At 43.0% G+C, this 22,107-nt stretch overlaps 1 protein-coding gene across 1 annotated transcript in view; it reads right to left on the reverse strand.

Annotated features, from left to right (window-relative positions):
- The window catches only part of THSD4 (thrombospondin type 1 domain containing 4), a 644,254-nt gene that overhangs the window by 481,672 nt on the left and 140,475 nt on the right, over nucleotides 1-22,107 (reverse strand). The window contains exon 6 of the mRNA XM_005284967.4: nucleotides 21,541-21,643. Coding sequence (XP_005285024.2) covers nucleotides 21,541-21,643 — 103 coding nt within the window. The remainder of the gene's footprint in view (nucleotides 1-21,540; nucleotides 21,644-22,107) is intronic.

The raw sequence follows: 22,107 nt of genomic DNA on the forward strand, positions 1-22,107 counted from the left end.
ACTCTAAACTAAAATGAGACCGACTTTTCTGTTTTCATTGTTCAAGCTGAAAAGTAATAATCAAACAGAATAATTAAAAGTCAATTGGATTTTTAAAATACTTTCAAGTTTGAGTAATTGTTAGTGTTATTCGTCACATAAAGACCTCTTTTAAATATACATATATTATTTTAACCTGACAATTTCCTTATTATATCTGGCTTCTGAAAATTAGGTGCTATAACTTGTTTGTTTCAAGGATTTTTAACAAGTAATATTCTTAATACATAATATATAATTGGTAGCATCTGGATTCATTCACTTAATTTGTTTATTTCACAACAGGAGATCACACCACTAGCAACACACACGATTACTGAATCCTTAAATTTTACCACTCTTGCATAAATTTGCAAGTCACTTTGGGATTAATGAAAATAAGCTATATTTGTAGCAGTGTTACACCATGGCCGAAGTAGACACTCAGAACACCTAGAAATTATATGGGTGCATATTTTCAAATGGTTAAATGAAATCAGAGACTATTTAATAGGAAAAAGCATAGACTATGATGATGTGCAGTTGAACCTTTTGACCATAAGGTTTCTCAGCATCTGAACTTTTATTAATGCTGCAGCCATGAATGCTGCATGAAAGCGGCACTGTAGGTAATAGCAGAGGAAGAGAGAGACATTATCAAAGCAGACCACAGAGATTATGTTTCCCATAATTTCCCATCCTAATGTACATTTAGAAACAATGCTGGTAATAATAAAAAGAACTGAAAGAAGGGCCAGATTGAAACCCAGTAACTGTACTGATGTCAGCAGAAACTCTCAGGATGAAATCCTGGCCCCACTGAAGTCAATAGCGACATTCCCATTGACTTTAATGGGGCCAGGATGTCACCTTCAGATTTCTCACCCACCCATTCTAGCTAGGTAATTCAGTGGTACAGAATTTTTCACTACCAAAATGATATGCCATTACTCTTTACCGAGTAGCAGCCAAGAGTGATGCTGAAAGTTCTGTAGTAAAAGCCAAGTGCAATGACATCAGGACCATGAGATGTACCATCTCCAGCAATAAAAACAGGGTAGCTTAATATCAGTTCTTTTTCTGCCTGCTCTTCTTTCAGATTGGCTTTATCTACATGCATGAGGACTTGTTCCAATTACAAATAACCAGGGGATAATTTAAAAGCTGAGCAGAAGAAAAGACAGGTGCTCTCGTGGTGACTGGAGCTCAGGAGATGTGGGTTCAGTTCCCAACTCTGCCACAGGGTCCTTCAACAAGTGACTTTGGCAAGTCATTTAAGGCCTGACCCACTGCTACATCATTGGGAGTTTTGCTACTGACTTCAATAGATGCAGGGTCAAGTTCTTAATCTTTGGCCTCAGATCCATATCTGTAAAATGGGAACAACAATGCTTTACCAGTGTGATTATTTATATCTATAGTAGCTATCTCAGTGGAATCCTGATCTCAGTTGGGGACCTGCTGCCACTGCCGTAATACAAACAAACAAGAACCATGAGCTACAAACAGTTTTATGCTCTAACCACAATAAAGGCCCAGTTAATATTTCAGAGAATTTAAATCCATTTGCAATAAGAACTTCTCTCTTTCCTTTGCCAGAGCAATCCATTTGTTTTATTATTTCCCTTGTAAATTCTAGATGTAGAGTTCACTAGAACTATAGCACTTGCCAGAAATACTAGAATGGGCTTTGAAGTGGTTTTGGGTCTTCGGAAAGGGCATATAAAACAATCCTAAATGATTTTCAACAGCATTTTCACTTTCATGCTATTGATTGATTAGGCAATTTCTTCTTCTGGAGGAAATATAAAACATAATCTGACTTTGCCTGAAACTTGGTCTAGTGGAGCTTCATGGACTAAGTGGAAACAAAGTTAAATCAATGCTACATCAAACACACATTGGCTTTTTTAAAAATATACTTAAGAATATTCATATGAATAGTTGCAATTTTGCAATTTCTTTAGATCCTGAACTTAAAGTACAGTAAACAGGACACTCCTCTTATAAAGGTGTTCCCTAACTACGTGGAAATTGTTCATTTATTGGCAGTGGGAATTCTGCATGCAAAAGAAGAAACAGACATTTCCCATATGGATCAGTCGGGAAAACGCAAAATGCAGCTCTCAAAGTTACATCTGCAGAATATCTAATTTGACCTAACTATACTATTTGTTTAAACTAATGTAGATTTGACCCTAAACATTCCATATTAAACTGATTTTGCTTCTGTGACAAAGTTGCTGCCCCAACATGCCACTTCCTGGCTGGAGCATTGCCTCAGTTCCCCTCACCTTCTTATGGACTACCCTGGCCATAGGAGTGTTCTGGCCCTCTGACCAGACCACTTTACAGCCCTTCTGAGGCCACATAGTCCTTTATCAAAGTCCAACAAAAAATACATAGACAAAACAAACCTTCAGCATGGCTGGACTCAGCAGAAAGTCACCTCGGTGCAGGAATGCCTCTGCTGGTGCTGCTACTTCTACTTCTCCCTGGTTCTATCAATCCCCCGAATCCAAAGGCTTGTCATAGGGCCCATCTTAGTCAGGCTTCCAGCTTGTCCCTGGAGAAGCCTATCAAGTCTTCTCTATTTTTCCTCCCTCCCAGCCTTCTTTTCAGGCTGCTCCCCCAAAACAAGGCCCTTTGCACTTCCCACCTCCTCTCCTGGAGTTCTCCTCCCGCACAGCTGGGCTCTCCCTGCCCTTTATGGAGATAAAACCCTGCTCTTGCCCAGCTGGGCTTCATTTCTAATTAGACATGGCCCACCCTCCAGATGTACCCAGGCTGGTTAACTGGCCTCAGGCCTACATTAACCCTTTCACAACTTGTGCGGGGTAAACATCCATAAAAATCCATCATAGCTTCATGTTTAAAAATACTGAGACTAGATCTGAAATCTTTACCTTAAGGTAAAATGACAGGTTTTGCTGAATAAAGGCACCATTTTCAGGTCTGCACAGGATTCATCTTCGGTTTTGGCTCTCCTCACATATGTAAATATTCCACAGATGAAAGGGATAATTTTGCCCCAGCAAAGAATTCCATATTGTCCTAAATTCTTGTCAAATGGGTGCTGAATACCACAATGGGATATTAAATATTAGTCTTATGCTCTACCTTCTGTACTCATGAAAGTATGAGATTAAAAGTACTGCATCAAGCCTGGTATAGATCACCTGGTGTGGATCACGGTGCACAGGTTTGGCAATTTATCTCAACCCTGACTTGCAAGCACATATATAATTCAGTCCTAGTCTCCTCTTCCACAGAGATGCAGTCATGTGTCTCTAGTCTGAAGATAAACCATTGACTAATCACTGGAAATAATACAATTTCAAAACAAATCCCTAGTTTTTACATTTCAGGTAATGTTTCTAATACTCTGTCACTGGATATCACCTTTATTAGGAATGATCTATACTAACACTCCCTTAGTCTATCTTGACTTTAAGTGAAAGTTATTGGGATTTGTGCTGCTAACCCACTAGGCGCTTTTGAAAAAATCAGACCCTTCATCCACATTCTGTTCTGTTCTAATAACCTTCATTACCACACAAAGTATTTGGCTACAGTTTGTAGCATCTGTAAGGGAGGTGCAATGAGCTATATGGGTCGGGGGAGAAATTTTCCATTCCATACTATAACTCATTGTCTGCTCACTTTACTAGATTACGTGATTGCTACGGTAGGAAGAGATATGATTTTATACAGTGGATTATGGCTTGTTTGAATAAGCAACATTGAATAAAACTGAATACATTATTTGAATTGCAATCTAGGAGACCCAATCATGGATCATGACCCCATTGTGCTAGATGCTGGCACTGTACTGATAAAAAAAAGATGTAAAAGTGCTGTTTTAAAAAAAAAAATTAGGAAGAAAACTGATGCTGGCAGACCAGGTGCTAGCTCATACCAAGTCCCCTGGGCCCCAATGAACACTGACAAATGGATAGCAGGAAACCAGTCTGGTTCGCCTCTGTATTAGTATTGTTAATATAAATTAGAGTTGTAAGAACATTTAGGGTTTAGACTTTATGGAATGCTTGTAGAATGCTTCATTTATTAATCTTACTTATAATATCTGTATCCCATGTTATAAGATTTATTTAAGTGTTTGCTCTGTAACTATAAAAATGTTTGCTAACGCTGTAAACCCCCCACCCAAGTCAGGGGAGAAGCATTACAAGAGGTGTTATCTCCTCCCCAACAAAAGAAGGCTTATAGACACCAAACAAGCCATTGTGGAACATCAGTGGACAAAAGACTTTGTTGATTGCTTCCCCCACATTCTTGAAGAGGGTACATGCACAAGTGCTCCTCCCATCCCAACTTGAATGCTGGGGGAAGGGGATAACAATCCCTTTTATGTGGGATTGTTATTCCTGTGTTGCTTGAACTCTGAGGGGTGAAGACTTCTAAGCATAAACAAGGGGCCCCCAGCTGTTTAGTGTGGATTAGCCCTAAAGGACATAAAAAGCTTGTATATTATAGCAGCTACTATCATCTATTGGAACCGAAGACTGTATCTCATCTATGTGCGTGTATGTTTACCTGCTTTAAACTTGTAAATAACTCTTATTTCCTTTTCCTAATTAATAAATCTTTAGTTAGGGTATGTCTACACTAAGAAATTAGGTCGAATTTATAGAAGTCGGTTGTTTAGAAATAGTTTTTATAAGGTTGATTGTGTGTGTCCCCACACAAAATGCTCTAAGTGCATTAAGTCGGCGGATTGAGTCCACAGTACCGAGGCTAGCGTCGACTTCTGGAGCGTTGCACTGTAGTAGCTATCCCACAGTTCCCGCAGTCTCTGCTGCCCATTGGAATTCTGGGTTGAGATCCCAATGCCTGATGGGGCAAAAACAGTGTTGCGGGTGATTCTGGGTACATGTTGTCAGGCCCCACCCTCCCTCCCCCCCTGCCATGAAAGCAACAGCAGACAATCGTTTTGCGCCTTTTTTCAGCCCAGACGCCATAGCACTGGGATCATGGAGGCCACTCAGATCACCGCGGCAATTATGAGCACTTTAAACACCATGCGCATTATCCTGGAGTATATGCAGGACCAGAACCTGCCAAGGCAAAACCAGGAGAGGAGGTGACGGGGGCGCGGCGACGAGAGTGATGAGGAAATAGACATGGACGTAGATCTCTCACAAAGTACGGGCCCCAGCAATGTGCAAATCATGGTGTTAATGGGGCAGGTTCATGCCGTAGAATGCCGATTCTGGGCCAGGGAAACAAGCACAGACTGGTGGGACTGCATAGTGTTGCAGGTGTGGGACGATTCCCAGTGGCTGCGAAACTTTCGCATGAGTAAGGGCACTTTCATGGAACTTTGTGACTTGCTTTCCCCTGCCCTGAAGCGCCAGAATACCAAGATGAGAGCAGTCCTCACAGTTGAGAAGCGAGTGGTGATAGCCCTATGGAAGCTTGCAACGCCAGACAGCTACCGGTCAGTTGCGAATCAATTTGGAGTAGGTAAATCTACTGTGCGGGCTGCTGTGATCCAAGTAGCAATCAAAGAGCTGCTGGTATCAAGGGTAGTGACTCTGGGAAACGTGCAGGTCATAGTGGATGGCTTTGCTACAATGGGATTCCCTAACTGTGGTGGGGCGATAGACAGAACCCATATCCCTATCTTGGCACCGGAGCACCAAGCCAGCGAGTACATAAACCGCAAGGGGTACTTTTCAATGCTGCTGCAAGGACTGGTGGATCACAAGGGACATTTCACTAACATCAATGTGGGATAGCCGGGAAAAGTACATGATGCTCGTGTCTTCAGGAACTCTGGTCTGTTTCAAAAGCTGGAGGAAGGGACTTTCTTCCCAGACCAGAAAATAACTGTTGGGGATGTTGAAATGCCTATCGTTATCCTTGGGGACCCAGCCTACCCCTTAATGCCATGGCTCATGAAGCCGTACACAGGCAGCCTGGACAGGAGTCAGGACCTGTTCAACTATAGGCTGAGCAAGTGCCGAATGGTGGTAGAATGTGCATTTGGACGTTTAAAAGCGCGCTGGCGCAGTTTACTGACTCGGATAGACCTCAGCAAAACCAATATTCCCATTGTTATTACTGCTTGTTGTGCGCTCCACAATATCTGTGAGAGTAAAGGGGAGACATTTATGGAGGTTGAGGCAAATCGCCTGGCCGCTGATTACACGCAGCCAGACACCACGGTGGTTAGAAGAGCATAGCAAGGCGCGGTGTGCATCAGAGAAGCTTAGAAAACCAGTTTCATGACTGGCCAGGCTACGGTGTGAAAGTTATGTTTGTTTCTCCTTGATGACCCGCCCCAGTTCACTCTTCTTCCCTGTAAGCTAACCACCCTGCCCACCCCCCTTCGATCACCGCTTGCAGAGGCAATAAAGTCATTGTTACTTCACATTCATGCATTCTTTATTAATTCATCACACAAATAGGGGGATAACTGCCAAGGTAGCCCGGGAGGGATGGAGGAGGAGATAAGGACAAGGACACACTGCACTTTAAAACTTTAACTCTTATTGAAGGCCAGCCTTCAATTGCTTGGGCAATCTTCTGGGTGGAGTGGCTGGGTGGCCGGAGGCCCCCCCACCGCATTCGTGGGCGTCTGGGTGAGGAGGCAATGGAACTTGGGGAGGAGTGCTGTTGGTGACACAGGGGCTGTAGCGGCAGTCTGTGCTCCTGCTGCCTTTCCTGCAGCTCAACCATACGCTGGAGCATATCAGTTTGATGCTCTAGCAGCCGGAGCATCAACTCTTGCCTTCTGTCAGCAAGCTGACGCCACCTATCCCCTTCAGCCCGCCACTTGCTCTCTTCAGCCCGCGATTCAGCCCGCCACCTCTCCTCGCGTTCATATTGTGCTTTCCTGCACTCTGACATTGTCTGCCTCCACGCGTTCTGCTGTGCTCTGTCAGTGTGGGAGGACATCTGGAGCTCCGAGAACATGTCATCCCGAGTGCGCCTTTTTCACCTTCTAATCTTCACTAGCCTCTGCGAAGGAGAAACATTTGCAGCTGGTGGAGGAGAAGGGAGAGGTGGTTAAAAAAAGACACATTTTAGAGAACAATGGGTACACTCTTTCATGTTAAATCTTGCTGTTCACATTACACAGCACATGTGCTTTCATTACAAGGTCGCATTTTTCCTCTTATATTGAGGGCCTGCCAGTTTGGTGTGAGAGATCACTCATGCAGTGCCAGGCAACAGAATTCGGCTTGCAAGCAGCCATGGTAAGCCACAGTCTTTTGGCTTTTTTAACCTTCATAACATGTGGGAATGGTTTCAAACAGCAGTGCCCTCATTTCACATACCAAGCGGCCGTTGGGTTGGCCATTTAAAATGGGTTTGCAATGTAAAAGGAGGGGCTGCGGTTTCCGGGTTAACGTGCAGCACAAACCCAACTAACCTCCCTCCTCTCCCCCCCACACCCAATTCTCTGGGATGATCACTAACAGTGGGGAACATTTCTGTTCAGCAGAGCAAGAACGGGCACCTCTGAACGTCCCCTTAATAAAATCACCCTATTTCAACCAGGTGATCATGAATGATATCACTCTCCTGAGGATAACAAAGAGAGATAAGGAATGGATGTTGTCTGCATGCCAGCAAACACCGGGATCATACGCTGCCATGCTTTGTTATGCAATGATTCCAAATTATGTGCTACTGGCCTGGTGTGGTAAAGTGTCCTACCATGGAGGACGGAATAAGGCAGCCCTCCCCAGAAACCTTTTGCAAAGGCTTTGGGAGTACATCAAGGAGAGCTTTCTGGAGATGTCCCTGGAGGATTTCCGCTCCATCCCCATACACATTAACAGACTTTTCCAGTAGCTGTACTGGCCGCGAATGCCAGGGCAAATTAATCATGAAACACGCTTGCTTTTAAACAATGTATAATATATACAAAGGTACACTCACCAGAGGTCCCTTGTGTGCCCTTAGGGTCTGGGAGCACGCCTTGGGTGGGTTCGGGGGTTACTGGTTCCAGGTCCAGGGTGAAAAACATATCCTGGCTGTTGGGGAAACCGGTTTCTCCGCTTCCTTGCTGTGAGCTATCTTCCTCGTCCCCAAAACCCACTTCCATGTTTCATGATTCTCCATTGATGGAATCAAAGCACAGGGTTGGGGTAGTGGTGGCTGCACCCCCTAGCATGGCATGCAGCTCAGTGTAGAAGTGACATGTCTGCAGCTCTGCCCCGGACCTTCCGTTTGCCTCTCTGGTTTTGTGGTAGACTTGCCTTAGCGCCTTAATTTTCACGCAGCACTGCTGTGCGTCCCTGTTATGGCCTCTGTCCTTCATGCCCTTTGAGACTTTTTCTAATGTTTTGGCATTTCGTTTACTGCTACGGAGTTCAGCTAGCACTAATTCGTCTCCCCATATGGCGAGCAGATCCCGTACCTCCCATTCAGTCCATGCTGGAGCTCTTTTACGATCCTGGGACTCCATCACGGTTACCTGTACTGATGAGCTCTGCATGTTCACCTGGGTTCTCCACCACGCTGGGCAAACAGGAAATTCAAAATTGCGTGGGCCTTTTCCTGTCTACATGGCCAGTGCATCTGAGTTGAGAGTGCTGTACAGAGCGGTCACAATGGAGCACTATGGGATAGCTCCCGGAGGCCAATACTGTCGAATTGCGTCCCCACTACCCCAAATCCGACCCAGAAAGGCCGGTTTCAGCGCTAATCCCCTCATCAGAGGTGGATTAAAGAAATCGATTTAAAGAGCCCTTTAAGTCAAAAAAAAGGGCTTCGTCGTGTGGACGGGTCCAGGCTTAAATCGAGGTAACACTGCTAAATTCGACCTAAAATTGTAGTGTAGACCAGGCCTTAGTTTCTTACAAGCTACAAGTGTCTGTGATTTGAAACCTGAAGTACAATTAATCTGGTCCTTTGGAATATTGAGTATTGTTGTGATTTTTGGTGGAAGGGACCATCTATCACAAAGGCAGGCTTGCCTGGGTGGCAAGATAGACTGGAGTGCCCAAGGGGACTGTCTAACTCCATGTTAAGGCTGTTCCAGTGCTTGAGGAGTTCACACTTGATGCTTGGTTGGTGAAATGTAATTACAGAACACACAACAGGGATTCATGCCCTGTTTCTTGACAGCCTGCTCTGAGGTTGGTACTCTCAGTCATGAGCCACTCCAGACAGCTTGACAAATACCAAGAAAGATAAGCTGCCATGTTGAAGCAATCAGTTGAAAAGTATACAAGTCTCCATGCGTATTTATTATTAAAGCCTCCTACAGAAGGGATTATATATTTCAGTAATACACAGAATATTTACAACTGTCCAAACTCCACATAACCGACGGCCAGGAAACAGGAATATTGATTAAGGATCATATTTGAGAAATGCCTCAGATATTTTAACATAGCCACAGTTTTAAAACTGCCAACTCCCATCTGCTTTCTCTTTGATCTAAAGATTCCATGAAGCAAAAAGAACAGGCATGATATTAATAAGCATACTTTGTGTTTGTAGTTAAATGCTTTCTGTTCTTACAGTTCAACAGTTTTAAAATAGGTTTCATTTGAAAAAAGTAACTACTATACATGTACAGCAGTTTAAAAAACACTGACATTTCACTGCCTCAGTTACCTAGTTTTCTAGTAGACTGTGATTTTCAAAGTAGCTCAAAGGAGTTAGGAGCTAATATTCCACTGAAATTCAATGGGACTTGAGCACCTAAACCCATTAACAGCCCCCTTTTAAAAAACTCAGGAATATCTTTTAGAAAATCTTTTGATACAGATCATTTCTCCTTTCCAGTTTTCTATTAATATGCTATAACCAGTTTAAACCGCACTTGTTTTTAGAGCTACTTTGGTATTGAACTACCTGGGGTTAAGAACAGCCAAATTTTAAAATATCCTAGTTCAGCAGAAAAATGAAAGATTATTCCATTATGGTTAGTATATAACTTCAGCAATAACTGAAGATCTGAAGCTGTATTTTTCCGTAATAAATATCATGAATGATATTTTTGCAACCATACACACTGGACTATTTTCTAAGACTCAAGTTATTACGATATACTGTGATGCCTACCAAAAATGTGTGTGGAGCTGTAGCAACAGTGTAGGATGAGATGACAGAGCATATGAATGGAGTGACATCTGGACGGTTGTTTAGAAGCTTTTTTTTTTTAATGTATATGTATATATAGCCAGATTTTGATGTTTGGTTTGCATGCTTCTGTGTGGTGAGCTAGTTCAGGGGTGAAACTAAGAGATCTGAGAACCCAGAGTGCTGCTTTCTATGCAGACTCTAAAGGCAACAAAAATTTTCGGTAAAAAATCATCCATTTGCTTTCTTAAGAGGAAATGTCATAAATCTCAAATAGAGTTGTCATCTATGTGCTGGTTTGTATAACTGCAGAAGGGTGGTATCCACCATGTAACTAACGAATAGAAATACCATCTGTTCATTACAATCCCCCCAAACCTCTCTGTTTGTTATCTCTGATGAATCTGGCTGATTGCAGTAGTTCATGTAATGTGGGATAACAAAAAAAATGGCTTTTAAAACAGTGTATGCAATTAAAGCATAAGCTTTAAGAACAACAACTAATCCAAAAATGGAAAGAAAGCAATCAAAAAGACTTCTAACAGGTGGAGATAAAGAGTGGGTAGGGAGAAGGTCTGTTGCCTTGAGAAATGGAGATTTAAAACAGCTGGCCTACTGGATATAATACCTTACAGCTGAAGGAATTGCAGCACAGCTGGATTATGTCTGGAGATACTGTGTATATATTCAAAACATCTGCATGTCCACTAACTAAAAATAATTTGCTAAGGAAAATATAGAGAGGAAGACTTATTTTATTGTTTGAAAAAAGTCGCTATGAAAATGTCAAAGTTTTGCACCAAGAACTAAGTGAATGCTAATTCACATATCAAATCTTAAGTCACAAATACAACTGGCAGGCACTGTTCAGGAAAAGCCAAGAATTCATAAGCCTGGACTAAATTACCTTTGTCTCAGAGGGCTTGCACTCTCCCAGCCAAGAAATCACAGGTGTGCAGGAAACATACATCATCATGGTCTACCTTACTATATTTTGCTTATGGACAAAGTGAGGACTTGAAAATATTCTACAGCCAATTCCTAGCCATCAAAAGCTAAAGTTCTATTCTCCCATCCAAAAGGTGTAAGATGATAAAACTGACACCATTTATCTCCAAATACTCAAGATAAATGCTACAAGTCATTTTATTTATGGTGATATTATATATGCGGATACCCCCCACACATGAAAATGGGTGCCAAAGGAATGCTTGTAATAATGTGTGTGTATACATATATGTATATACGTATATATATGTATATATATATGTATATACAAATAATTTGTATATTATATATACATACACATCACTTATGTACATTTCAAACATGCAATGAGAAAAAAATCAACATACTAAGCTGATTTAAACAAGTAATAAAATATTCAGGGTTAGCACAGAACATTTACTGATTTACTACTCCACGCAGAATTCTATGGGCCAAAGATTTAGCTGGCTTTAAACCAGGTTCAAAAAATACATTAGCAAGTGTTAAGTACTGGAAAATTGTTCATGCAAAGAGCGTAGCTGGGTCTCTACATGCAAATACCTGATTGTGAAGGGAAAACAGATGACCACACACTTGAGTAAGTAGAAAACTGGGAAGTCACAGCTGAAAATTTGACATAGATGTCATAGAATCAAGGAAATGTAGGGGTGAAAGGGACATCAAGAAGTCCTCTAGTTCCACCTCATGCACTGAGGCAGGATCGTATGTTTCTTATGATAACCTTGTCCCATACCTAACTGATGCCATATTTGTAGCTTACCCTCCAGAGACATATTTAATGATATATGAGTCGTATACTACTCTTCTGGGTGCAAATCTCTCATTTCCAATTATTTATTATTTGTATTACCGTAGCAACTAGGAGCCCTAGACATGGACCGGGACCCCAGGCACTGTGCAAATACAGAACAAAAACACAAAACAACAAAAAACAATCCCTGCCCTAAAGATCTTATAATTTACATATAAGGTAAGAGACAACAGATGGACGCAGACAGACGGGGGAGTACAATGAGACAATATTACAACGAGGAGTCCGGTGGCACCTTAAAGACAAACAGATTTATTTGGGCATAAGCTTTTGTGGGTACGAAAGCCTATGTCCAAATAAATCTGTTAGTCTTTAACGTGCCAGGGGTAACAGAAAGTAGTAGCAAGGCAGGTTTCAACGATGGGGTTGCTGGTCATTTAACTGACTGGAGTTGCTAATACAGCTAAGAATGGCTTGTGCAGCAAAGCTTTCGAGTGCAGATTGACTGGAGTTCAAGACAGAAAGCACTTAGCAAACTTGCAGCATTTCCAGGAAGGACTGTCCTGAGGTCACTAGTCTTGGGCAGATTCAATTTGCTAATTGTTCGGATCTAAGGATACTCCATAAAATCTATTCAATGGGACTCCAAAGGCTATATCCCTTTTAGTGTGGTAGAGCTCACATGGTTTCCTCTCAGGCCCAAACCCTCTCCTTTGCACAAGTCTGAGTAAACGAGCTTGCATATGAACGCTCCACAAGTGTCCAAGGGACAGAATCCTCCACGTGTGAGATAGCACCAGTAGAGCTGCTCTACGGTTCCAGCCCACTGGCAATATTGCCTCTAAACACCCTCCAGTCCCTTGTTGTATTTAATTATGGATCCACAGGTAATGTCACCACTGCTTCTTTGCCCTGTCTCTATACTTCCTCTACAATGAACCGGATGCACGGTTTCTTGGCCTGCCATTTCCCACCGACTTTGTCTGGTACCAACTGATAAACCTTGTCGCTATGTTATTTACACCTCTCACTCACTGATAAAGAGACTTTTAAAAGATCAATTTCATTCCCTTTTAGATTTGTTATAATTGTATTAATCAAGATGAGCTCCTTTACTTGTGCACTGCAGAATTTCCATACAATTCACCATGAATTACTTCAACTAGGCCATTATTACAGAGTGCTACTTACTAATTTTATGACCTGCTATACTAAAGCTGTCTTTGTTGAATCACAAACAGTGAAACTTCTCATTAGAAATCCAGCAAAATAAATATGTATAAATAAATGCAGCCGTCTGGAAGAGCAGAATGATAAAATCCCAAGACTATTTTTTGCTATTAAAATCACTCTGGATCATGAGGAATAAGAAGCATTTATGACATGCCAAAGTTGCACCAAGTACAGTATCTGCTGCACACCTTAGCAAGTAATAGATTTCATTTTGTTTAGCGCCTATATGCATTTAAAAGCACAGGAGGTAAATGTCCCCTTCCTTGAGTAGCTGGGTTTGGCAACAGATGTCCAGGGATGCAAGAGTGGAAGAAATATTCCACAGAACAGGAAGCAGCAGGAGCAGCACTATTCTAAAGCTGCTACTGCAGCTTCAAGGTTGCAGTAACCTCCATTCAGGTTGCTCACTCCCAGCCATGCTGCAACCCTGCTCCAGGAATCAGGAAAACTTTTCAGGTTTTGATTTTTTTCTCCCCAAAGTAGAAAATTTTCAAAAAGAAGCAAATTCGCTGTTTTGTCAAAAAAAAATACTTTGCTGAAAGCTGGTCTCTGAAGCTTTTCCTTGTGGGCTAGTTCTCCTTAACCTACAATGTCCCAGTTTTGAAGCTTTGGTCTGCAAAATTGGAAATACTTATTTTAAAAATCGGGACACTGTAGGTCAAGCGTAATTAGCCACCAGAAGCAAACATGCTGGGAATATCACACCTCCCAACCTTCTTGCTGGTAAGGTGTGCGCTCTTCAGGAAGTCTGCCTGTAAACTGCAACACTTGTATAAAAAACCAAAATGGTACATTCTTAAAGATTTCACATTCAACACAGTAAGGGCTCAGTTACGCCTCCCCCTTTACAGGTTCCCTACCAGAGGGAGAGGAAGCCCTTCCCTGGCTCCCCATGCTGGTTTAGCAAGGCCAGGGTGGCCAGGGAGGAGCACAAGAGCAATCTCTCCCACCTCTCCTAATTAGAATGCTGGAATAACTCCCACAGCAGTTACACTTCTTGAACCAGCACAGATTGCAATGCCGCCCACACTGTACCCACAGCACCTTTGCCCTTTCAAAGACACATTCTCATCTTCCCGAAGCCTCACAGGCATCGAATCCCCTCCCTAGCACAGATGACTCTCTTACAAGCCATAAATAAGCCCTGTATGTTTAGCCTTCCAAATTCAAAACACAGACTAGTAGTTGAAAGTCCTTTCCCCCGTAACTTATCTGCCAAGTCCTGAGTTCAGGGTTTTGTGTTTCCTCTGCATTCTCAGTCACATCTAAACCAGCGCTGGTGATGCTATATCAGGGGTTTACCAACTAATATATCATTAGCAAATGGAACTGAAAGTGAACCGATGGCCATACTTGGCAGGTGCATCAGGGAAGAACTGATTTTCAAACTTTGTGTTTCGACGTGTATTTGGAATGTGTGCGATTACCTGTGTGTTCTGCTATAGAGGTAGGATTTTGATTGATTTAAAAAGCACTTCATTTCACCTTTAAACCTGCACAGCTTTTCTGATAATGAACTGGAATCTTCAACTATTCCACCCCTCTTCCCCACCGAAAAATAGCAATAGTTCATCTGCCTCGACAGATTCTATTGTGGTCAGATAAACCCATACATTTTTAAAGGAATTAGCAGTTCTGTTTCTTCTTGAACTTTCAGTTACCTGTTCATAAGCCATCAAAATATATTAGGGGTTCTCTTTAGGTTAAAGAACCTTTCCCCCCTAATCCAAAACAAACATGATTACAATTACATTTGATTTAAATAATTAGAACATTTGTTATGGTAATTTTAAAATGGCTTGCTGTTTTTATTGTACTCCTCCTTTTATTCAGACTTTTCCTTTTCACAATATGACTTTTCTCCCAGAACCTGGCCTTAAATCCATTTTATGCCATTGTTCCTCCAACATCAACTAGTATTTTTCATTAGAGAATCTAAATTGACAGGGTTTATAGTCCCTTTAATATGTTTTTTTTAATAAAGACAGAAGTTTGTGTTGGAGCAGAAGTATGTAAAATACAGTTCAGCAACTGCACCAATCTAAACAAGGAAGAAATTAAAAAAATGTGTATTTTTTTTAAAATACTAATTATACATAACTCCACCATCAAGGCTGGGCTGTAAATCATGGTTTAGCTGCTCTCAGTGCTCCAACATAAATACTAGGGGCAAAATGCTCCCCCCAAATCCTTCTTCATTGGGATTGTGCAATGGGGGGGAAGAAAAGAGAAAGGGTGGTAGTTGTGTGTAAAGTCCCTTGAGTTGTCTCTGCTAGCTCAGAGCAGAAGAGACAAGGCTGCTGTGGGGAAGAGGCTGGGGGTGCAGAGGAAGTGGTCTAAGTAGCACCTCCTCCGAGCAGCAGCAGCACACACTGCCTACTGTATGCTGTCAATTGTAGCATGCATACAAGGAAATGGGGCCAGACCCCTAAGGTTGTGTATCATTAGGGTTGCCAACTTTCTAACTGCACAAAACCCTTGCCCCACCCCCTACTCTGGTCCTTCCCCAAGGCTTCACCTCTGCCCCACCTCTTCTCCAAGTGCCACTGCCCGCTCCCTCCCACCCTCCTCCCTCCATCATTCATTCTCCCTCACTCTCCCCCCCTCACTCACTTTCACCAGGCTGGGGCAGGGGGTTGGGGTCTAGGATGGGGTGAGGGCTCCGGCTGGGGGTGAGGGCTCCAGGGTGGGGCCAGAAATTAGGGGTTCTAGGTGTGGGAGGGGGCTCTAGGCTGGGGCAGGTGGGTTGGGTGTGGGAGGGTGTGAGGGCTCCAGGGTGGGACCAGGGATGAGGGGTTGAGGGTGCAGGAGAGAGCTCAGGGCTGGGGCAGGGGGTTGGGGTGCAGGAAGGGGTGTGGGGTGGGGCTGGGGGGGTGGGGCTGGGGATGAGGCATTTGGGGTGCAGTAGGGGGCTCTGGGCTAGGGGTGGGGCTGAGGGGTTCAGCGTGTGGGAGGGGGATTAGCCTGGGGGTTGGGGTATGGGAGGACCTGTGGGGTGTGGGATACAAGAGGGGTCTCAGGGCTGGGGCAGGGAGTTGGGATGTGGGAAGGGGTACGGGTGTGGGAGGGGGCTCAGGGCTGGGGCAGGGAATTGAGGTGTGGGGGTTTGGACTCTGGCCAGGTGACAGTTACCTCAGGCTGGCATGTCCAGCTCTTAGGCAGAGGGACCAGGGCTCTCTGTGCACTGCCCACACCTGCAGGCACCATCCCCGCAGCTCCCATTGGCCACGGTTCCCAGCCTATGGGAGCTGCGGAGCTGATGTTCGGGGCAGGGACAATGTGCAGAGCCCCTGTGGCCAACCCTGTGCCTAGGAGCCGGACATATCAGCTGCTTTGAGTAGCCGCCAGAGCCAGGGCAGGAAGGGGACCTTAGCCCCGCTGCACTACCGACCAGACATTTACTGTCCCGGTCAGTGGTGCTGACCAGAGCCACCACGGTCCCTTTTCAACTGGGTGTCCCGGTTGAAAACCAGACACCTGGCAACCCCTATGTATCATGATCCTTTGGGGCCACCTTGTGCGGAGAGGCCTCCCTCTTAGCACTCGTGCTAGGAGTGTACCTTGCCCTGCTTCTTCGTCATTGCACAATGTGGTGGGTGAAAGGGGTACAGCTCTCTGGGCTTTCCCTCAGTGCCACCACATAGACAGGGCAGAATTTAAATTAAGACAATACAACACAACATCAACTGTAGAAATTTCCTTGTTGATGCTTTTAAATACAGAAGTATAACTAATTGCAGCACGCTGCTGGAGTTAAAGCCAGGACTGAAGCCTTGGATAAACCAACGGTTAACATCATTTCACCAATCAGGTGTCAGCAACTCGTTTAGCTGACCTGGTGTTGACCCAAGTTTAGCTGTATGGGTAGGCAAGGTCAACTATGCCTCTCCTTACACCTGTTAAGCTAAAGCAGTTGATGAAATGATGCTATTTCTCAGCCCAGAGAAGGCAAGAAGAGGCATGTGTCTATTCCTGTGTCAGGAAAAAAGGAATCCTCACACTCTTGCAACACTCCTGGACCATAATGGGAGTTTCCCCCCAAGAAAAGGCCAAGGAAGGACTGAAGAATTCAATCTTCTGCTCTTTTAAGATGGAGGTTTTGCCATTGTGCAATCAACTGGAGGAGTTTTATGGCTCTGCATGTGGTGATTATCCATATAGAAGGATTAAAATGTGAGAGTGGGGAGTTGCCCAAATCAGTCTTTGTGACAGATTCCCCTGTTCTGGAAAACGGTATTGATATAGAGAGTGACTATCTGTGATGTACGCGGTGAGTATGTTTGTAATTCATTACCTGGGCAAACAGATAACAAGCAAGAAGTTATAGCTCAGAAAAATAAGCCACACTATTCTATGGCCACATACTGCATCTATGACCAATATAGCGCACTGATCTGTGGCTGATATATTGCATTCTCTTTCTGGAGGTATAGTACCTCTGAAAGTTCTTACAGTCAATGACAGCTTAAGTCACATAACCTTCAAGCAGTGAAAGTTTGGGAAAATGCCACGCCTATTTAAATAATCAAACAATCATTCCTTACAGTATTTTACAGGGCTTAGCCATGAAAGTTTACAAATTAAAAGATTTGAGTTAAGCTTCAGCTAAATGAGGGCAGTTCCTCTTATATCCAAGTACCACTAACAACTGGAGCCTGTCAATACTTCTAAATTCTTAGATTCCTAAATCACTTTATGCAAGACTTCCAACAAAATTACAATTTCACACTCAGCAAATAAAAAGGGAGAGATTGAAACAAGTTTGGTTTTCATTACAAGAGACTTGCATGGATATACATATTTTTGCTGAAACGTACTTTATCCGTCTCTCCAGGTGATATTGTAGATAAGCAGCCTTTAGCAGTAGGACAGCTCCCTTATTTTATATTTTTATAAATATATATATATATGTAAAAATATAAAAGCAAGACTAATGTGATTAGAAATATGTGAACCACAGATTTTTTCCAGCAATGAGAACCTCTTCCAAGTTGTGCCCTTCGAGAAGTTGTATAGAAATAGAGGAGCCCTGCACTGAGCCAGCTTGCTGGGACCTCCCTCGCTGAAATGAAATCTTACTTCCTGCCTCCACCATAAGGCAGGTTGATTTGTATTCCATGTCAGCAGGCCCACATGTTCACCTTCAAAGGAGTTACAATTTACCATCTCTGGGCTTTTACAAAAATCAATAATATTCCACCTCCTCTTCAAAGCTAACAGCAGCAACAACATATCTTTTAAAAATACTTGTTCTTAGAAATGGTCAGCCAAGAAGTTGTAAAGACTCATTCCCTAATTGCACCATATTTTTTTTCAAATGCAGGTTGTAGTGCAGAACAATGGGAAAGAAGAGGACTTCTGTTAAAATATAACTGACTTCAGTATGGAGGAAAGAAACAATTAGCCCTCCAAATGTGTTTCACTCACTTTAAGAATTCCATTCCCTGAACATGTATTTCAGCATATTCTGTCCTACTCCAGTTCCATTTAAAAATAGGCCTTTTATAAATTAAGGTTCCAATCTTCCAAATCAGACTATGCAGCATTTCAGTAGGTCTTCTTATGTAACTAAGTTCTACTCAACATGAGCGGTGCAGAATTGCAACCCAAGAAGAAATTGGTGCATTTGAAAATGCATCACTGTATTTATTATTATTAATTATTATTATTATTATTCAAGAGATTTTTATAATCCAATCTAGTAGCTAGCTAGTAGATTAATTTTCCTATACTAAGTAACGAATGTTTGTGAGTCTCAATTTGCAGTGCTGCACAAACACAAATCATTAGTTAAAAGATTATTAAACATCAATATGAAACAATTTCTCTCTCTCCATTTGCTAGACATTTTTGGATGAGGAGGGAGAAAAAAATAAATAAATCTTTGGCTCGGAGACACAAGACTCCCAAAGTGGCAAAGAGAATCCTTATGACATTCTAAGAAAAATCTTAGGAATTTATTTCCTGTTTGGATTAGGGAAAGCAATGCTACTCCATCAACAGCATAGTGCTGAACCTGGGATTAAGTAAAACATACCCAAGTAGCTAATTAGTAGGTTCAGTCCAGAGGATTTACCTGGAGAGCATAAAAGATCTCTAAATGGAAGACATGCACAAAACTGGCAACACTGTGGGTCCGTCTATACTTACTTCCTGGTCCATATGTAAGTGATCAATCTTCTGGCATCGATTTATCGCGTCTTGTTTAGACGCGATAAATCGATCCCGGAAGTGCTTGCCGTCGACGCCGGTACTCCAGCTCAGCAAGAGGAGTACGCAGCATCGATGGGGGAGCCTGCCTGCCGCGTCTGGACCCGCGGTAAGTTTGGATTAAGGTACTTCGAATTCAGCTACGTTATTAACGTAGCTGAATTTGCGTACCTTAGTCCAAAGTGGGGGGTTAGTGTGGACCAGGCCTGTGGCTACGTTGACTTCAGATTTAAAAGGGGCAGAGTGTGAAAGTAAAAATACCTTTTTGCATTAATGACTATTATAGATAGCTCCATTGGAACCTGCCACTGTGATTGAAAAGCCTGATGCAGGGAGAGAAATTCCTACAGACATTAACCAAAAGAGGGGGTCAGAGTATCCCGTAAAGTAGATTTAGCTACTAAAAAGGCATCTATTCAAGTTAATGTGGCTGTGGCAAAATGTGTTACTTCAACTACCGAGGCCTGGTCCACACTAACCCCCCACTTCGGACTAAGGTACGCAAATTCAGCTACGTTAATAACGTAGCTGAATTCGAAATACCTTAGTCCGAACTTACCGTGGGTCCAGACGTGGCAGGCAGGCTCCCCCGTCGATGACGCGTACTCCTCTCGCTGAGCTGGAGTACCGGCGTCGACGGCGAGCACTTCCGGGATCGATCCGGGATCGATTTTTCGCATCTAGACAAGACGCGATAAATCGATCCCAGAAGATCAGTCGCTTACATCCGGACCAGGAAGTAAGTATAGACGTACCCTTAGTGTTGCATTATGCTGAAGAAGGGGCAGTTGAAGAAGCAGGGAGCACAGCTAGTAAGAAAAAAAAATCTAATTAAATCATCCAGATACATTCTCTTTCCTAGATTGTGAGTTTCTCAGGGCAGGGTCCATCTCTTCGCTGCATGTTTTGCAGTGCTACCACAATCCAAGTGACAGGAATAATACAGGGCTCTCTATAGCTGAGAACAGCCAGAATGAGGGGCCTGAGGTAAAGATTTAACAGAAATACTAAAAGAGGAAAATGGATGGATCAACAAACTCTTCTTAACATCCTCACTTTCAAAGTTCAGGGTGACCGTCTCTGCTACACTCAGAGGTGCAGCACAGAAATCACAGCCCAGTGGGAAGGGGGACAGTGATGACTTTAAGTCTCCTTTGCTCCCTTGTAATCCGGAGCTGCTCCAGAAGCTAGACCATAATGGGCCAACAGCACTGTCTGGAAACTCCATAGTGGTGCAGTCCAAACCCTGAGACACCACCTACACCAGATCGTATGAGCGGTACCTCAGAAGCAGCCTGCTGGTCTCCACAGTCTCTGCAACCTGAGAAATCCTCCTGCAGCCAGATACAAGGCTTTTTAGGCCTCTCCAGCCCTTTTACCCAGCAGTCAGCAGGGAGGATCTTGCCCTGATAGTGCACATATTTCTCTGCGCTTGAGTTCTCTTTGTTCCGCTGATGTCTTCACTGCCTTTTTGACAAAGTTAATAAAGCATAACATGAACTAGCCTCCTCTCAGCCCACAAAGAAATATTTGAAGAATACATTTCTATATACACCATAAATATTTATACAGCGATATCACAGATCTTGCCTGAGGGGGGGACCCAACCATTGCTTACATGAAGATGAATAAATAAATAATTTCAACCTCAAAGTTCAAAACAAAAATGTCTCTAGAAGAGAAGGGTTCTAACCCCCCTCACCTCCGGACCATCTTCCTACTAGGAATGGCAAGCCACTAGTAAGCTGCTGATGCTTTTATATCCCAGGGTGTTCAGTTCTAGTCCCAGCTGGGCAAATTCCTATCACAGTTATCCTCTGCTATTGCCCACCCCAACTGCTGAGGATGTCCATAGGAAGAGAATGCATTATGACTATTCAACGAATCTCGAGTAGGATGTGTAAAAACCCTGGGCAAGATGCTAATCTGATGTAAAATTGTTTAGCTCCATTTACTTAAATGGCACGACACTCTGTTTACACCAGTTGAGGGCATAGCCCCCAAATGTAAGAAAGCAGAAGAGAAGATACAGAAGTTAAAAACAGTCCCCTCTGGTTGTACTAACTAAGGAGGTAATTGGGAAATATTGGTGTTAGGATTTTATCAGTCACATATACCTAGAGTGGATGAAGAGAGGAAGGTCAACAGGGTTTAAGGACAGTTAAAACCTGTTGATATTTCCTGGGTTAAAGATGTTTCCCTTTCCAAAATGCAGGACATGTAATAACTATAACATGGATTTGACTTCTTACCTTCTGCAAAAGGTTCCCACTCATAAAATCGACCCATAAATGGTTTGTTGTTGTATGATGCACACTGTACCTCTCTGATATTTCTGCTGCTTTCAGGACACATCTATTGCAATAAAGAACAGGGGTGTTATATTATGATTTCCAGTGAGATCATTATCACTTTCTTTATTAATTACTTTAAAAAGTCTAATAAAGATGTCCCAAGCGCAGATCCAAAAAGCTACATTACAGGAGACATCTTTTCTGCAACATAGTAGAGGAATTGTAGCTGTCCTGTGCAGTCAAAACTCCTGTTATCCAGTAAAAGTCTTGCCATGAGGGATACCTCACCAGCAAAAGTCACTAGTGAATATGCCTCTGAGCAATCACCATGTGGACTGCCTGGCCCTTCCCATATTCCATAGACAGAAGCAGGCAGTGAGCATATTGGGGCTAAGCATGCTAATTGCCTCAGCTACTTTGTGCAGCTTGTGGAATAGCACTACTGCAGTGACTTATGTACTTGCTCACCAAAAGTCATGCAAGAGATCCTGCTACAGGGGATCATGAGTAATGGCTTGGTAGGAT

Source organism: Chrysemys picta, chromosome 10 (genome assembly GCF_011386835.1).
Source record: "Chrysemys picta bellii isolate R12L10 chromosome 10, ASM1138683v2, whole genome shotgun sequence".
Lineage (NCBI taxonomy): Eukaryota > Metazoa > Chordata > Testudines > Emydidae > Chrysemys > Chrysemys picta.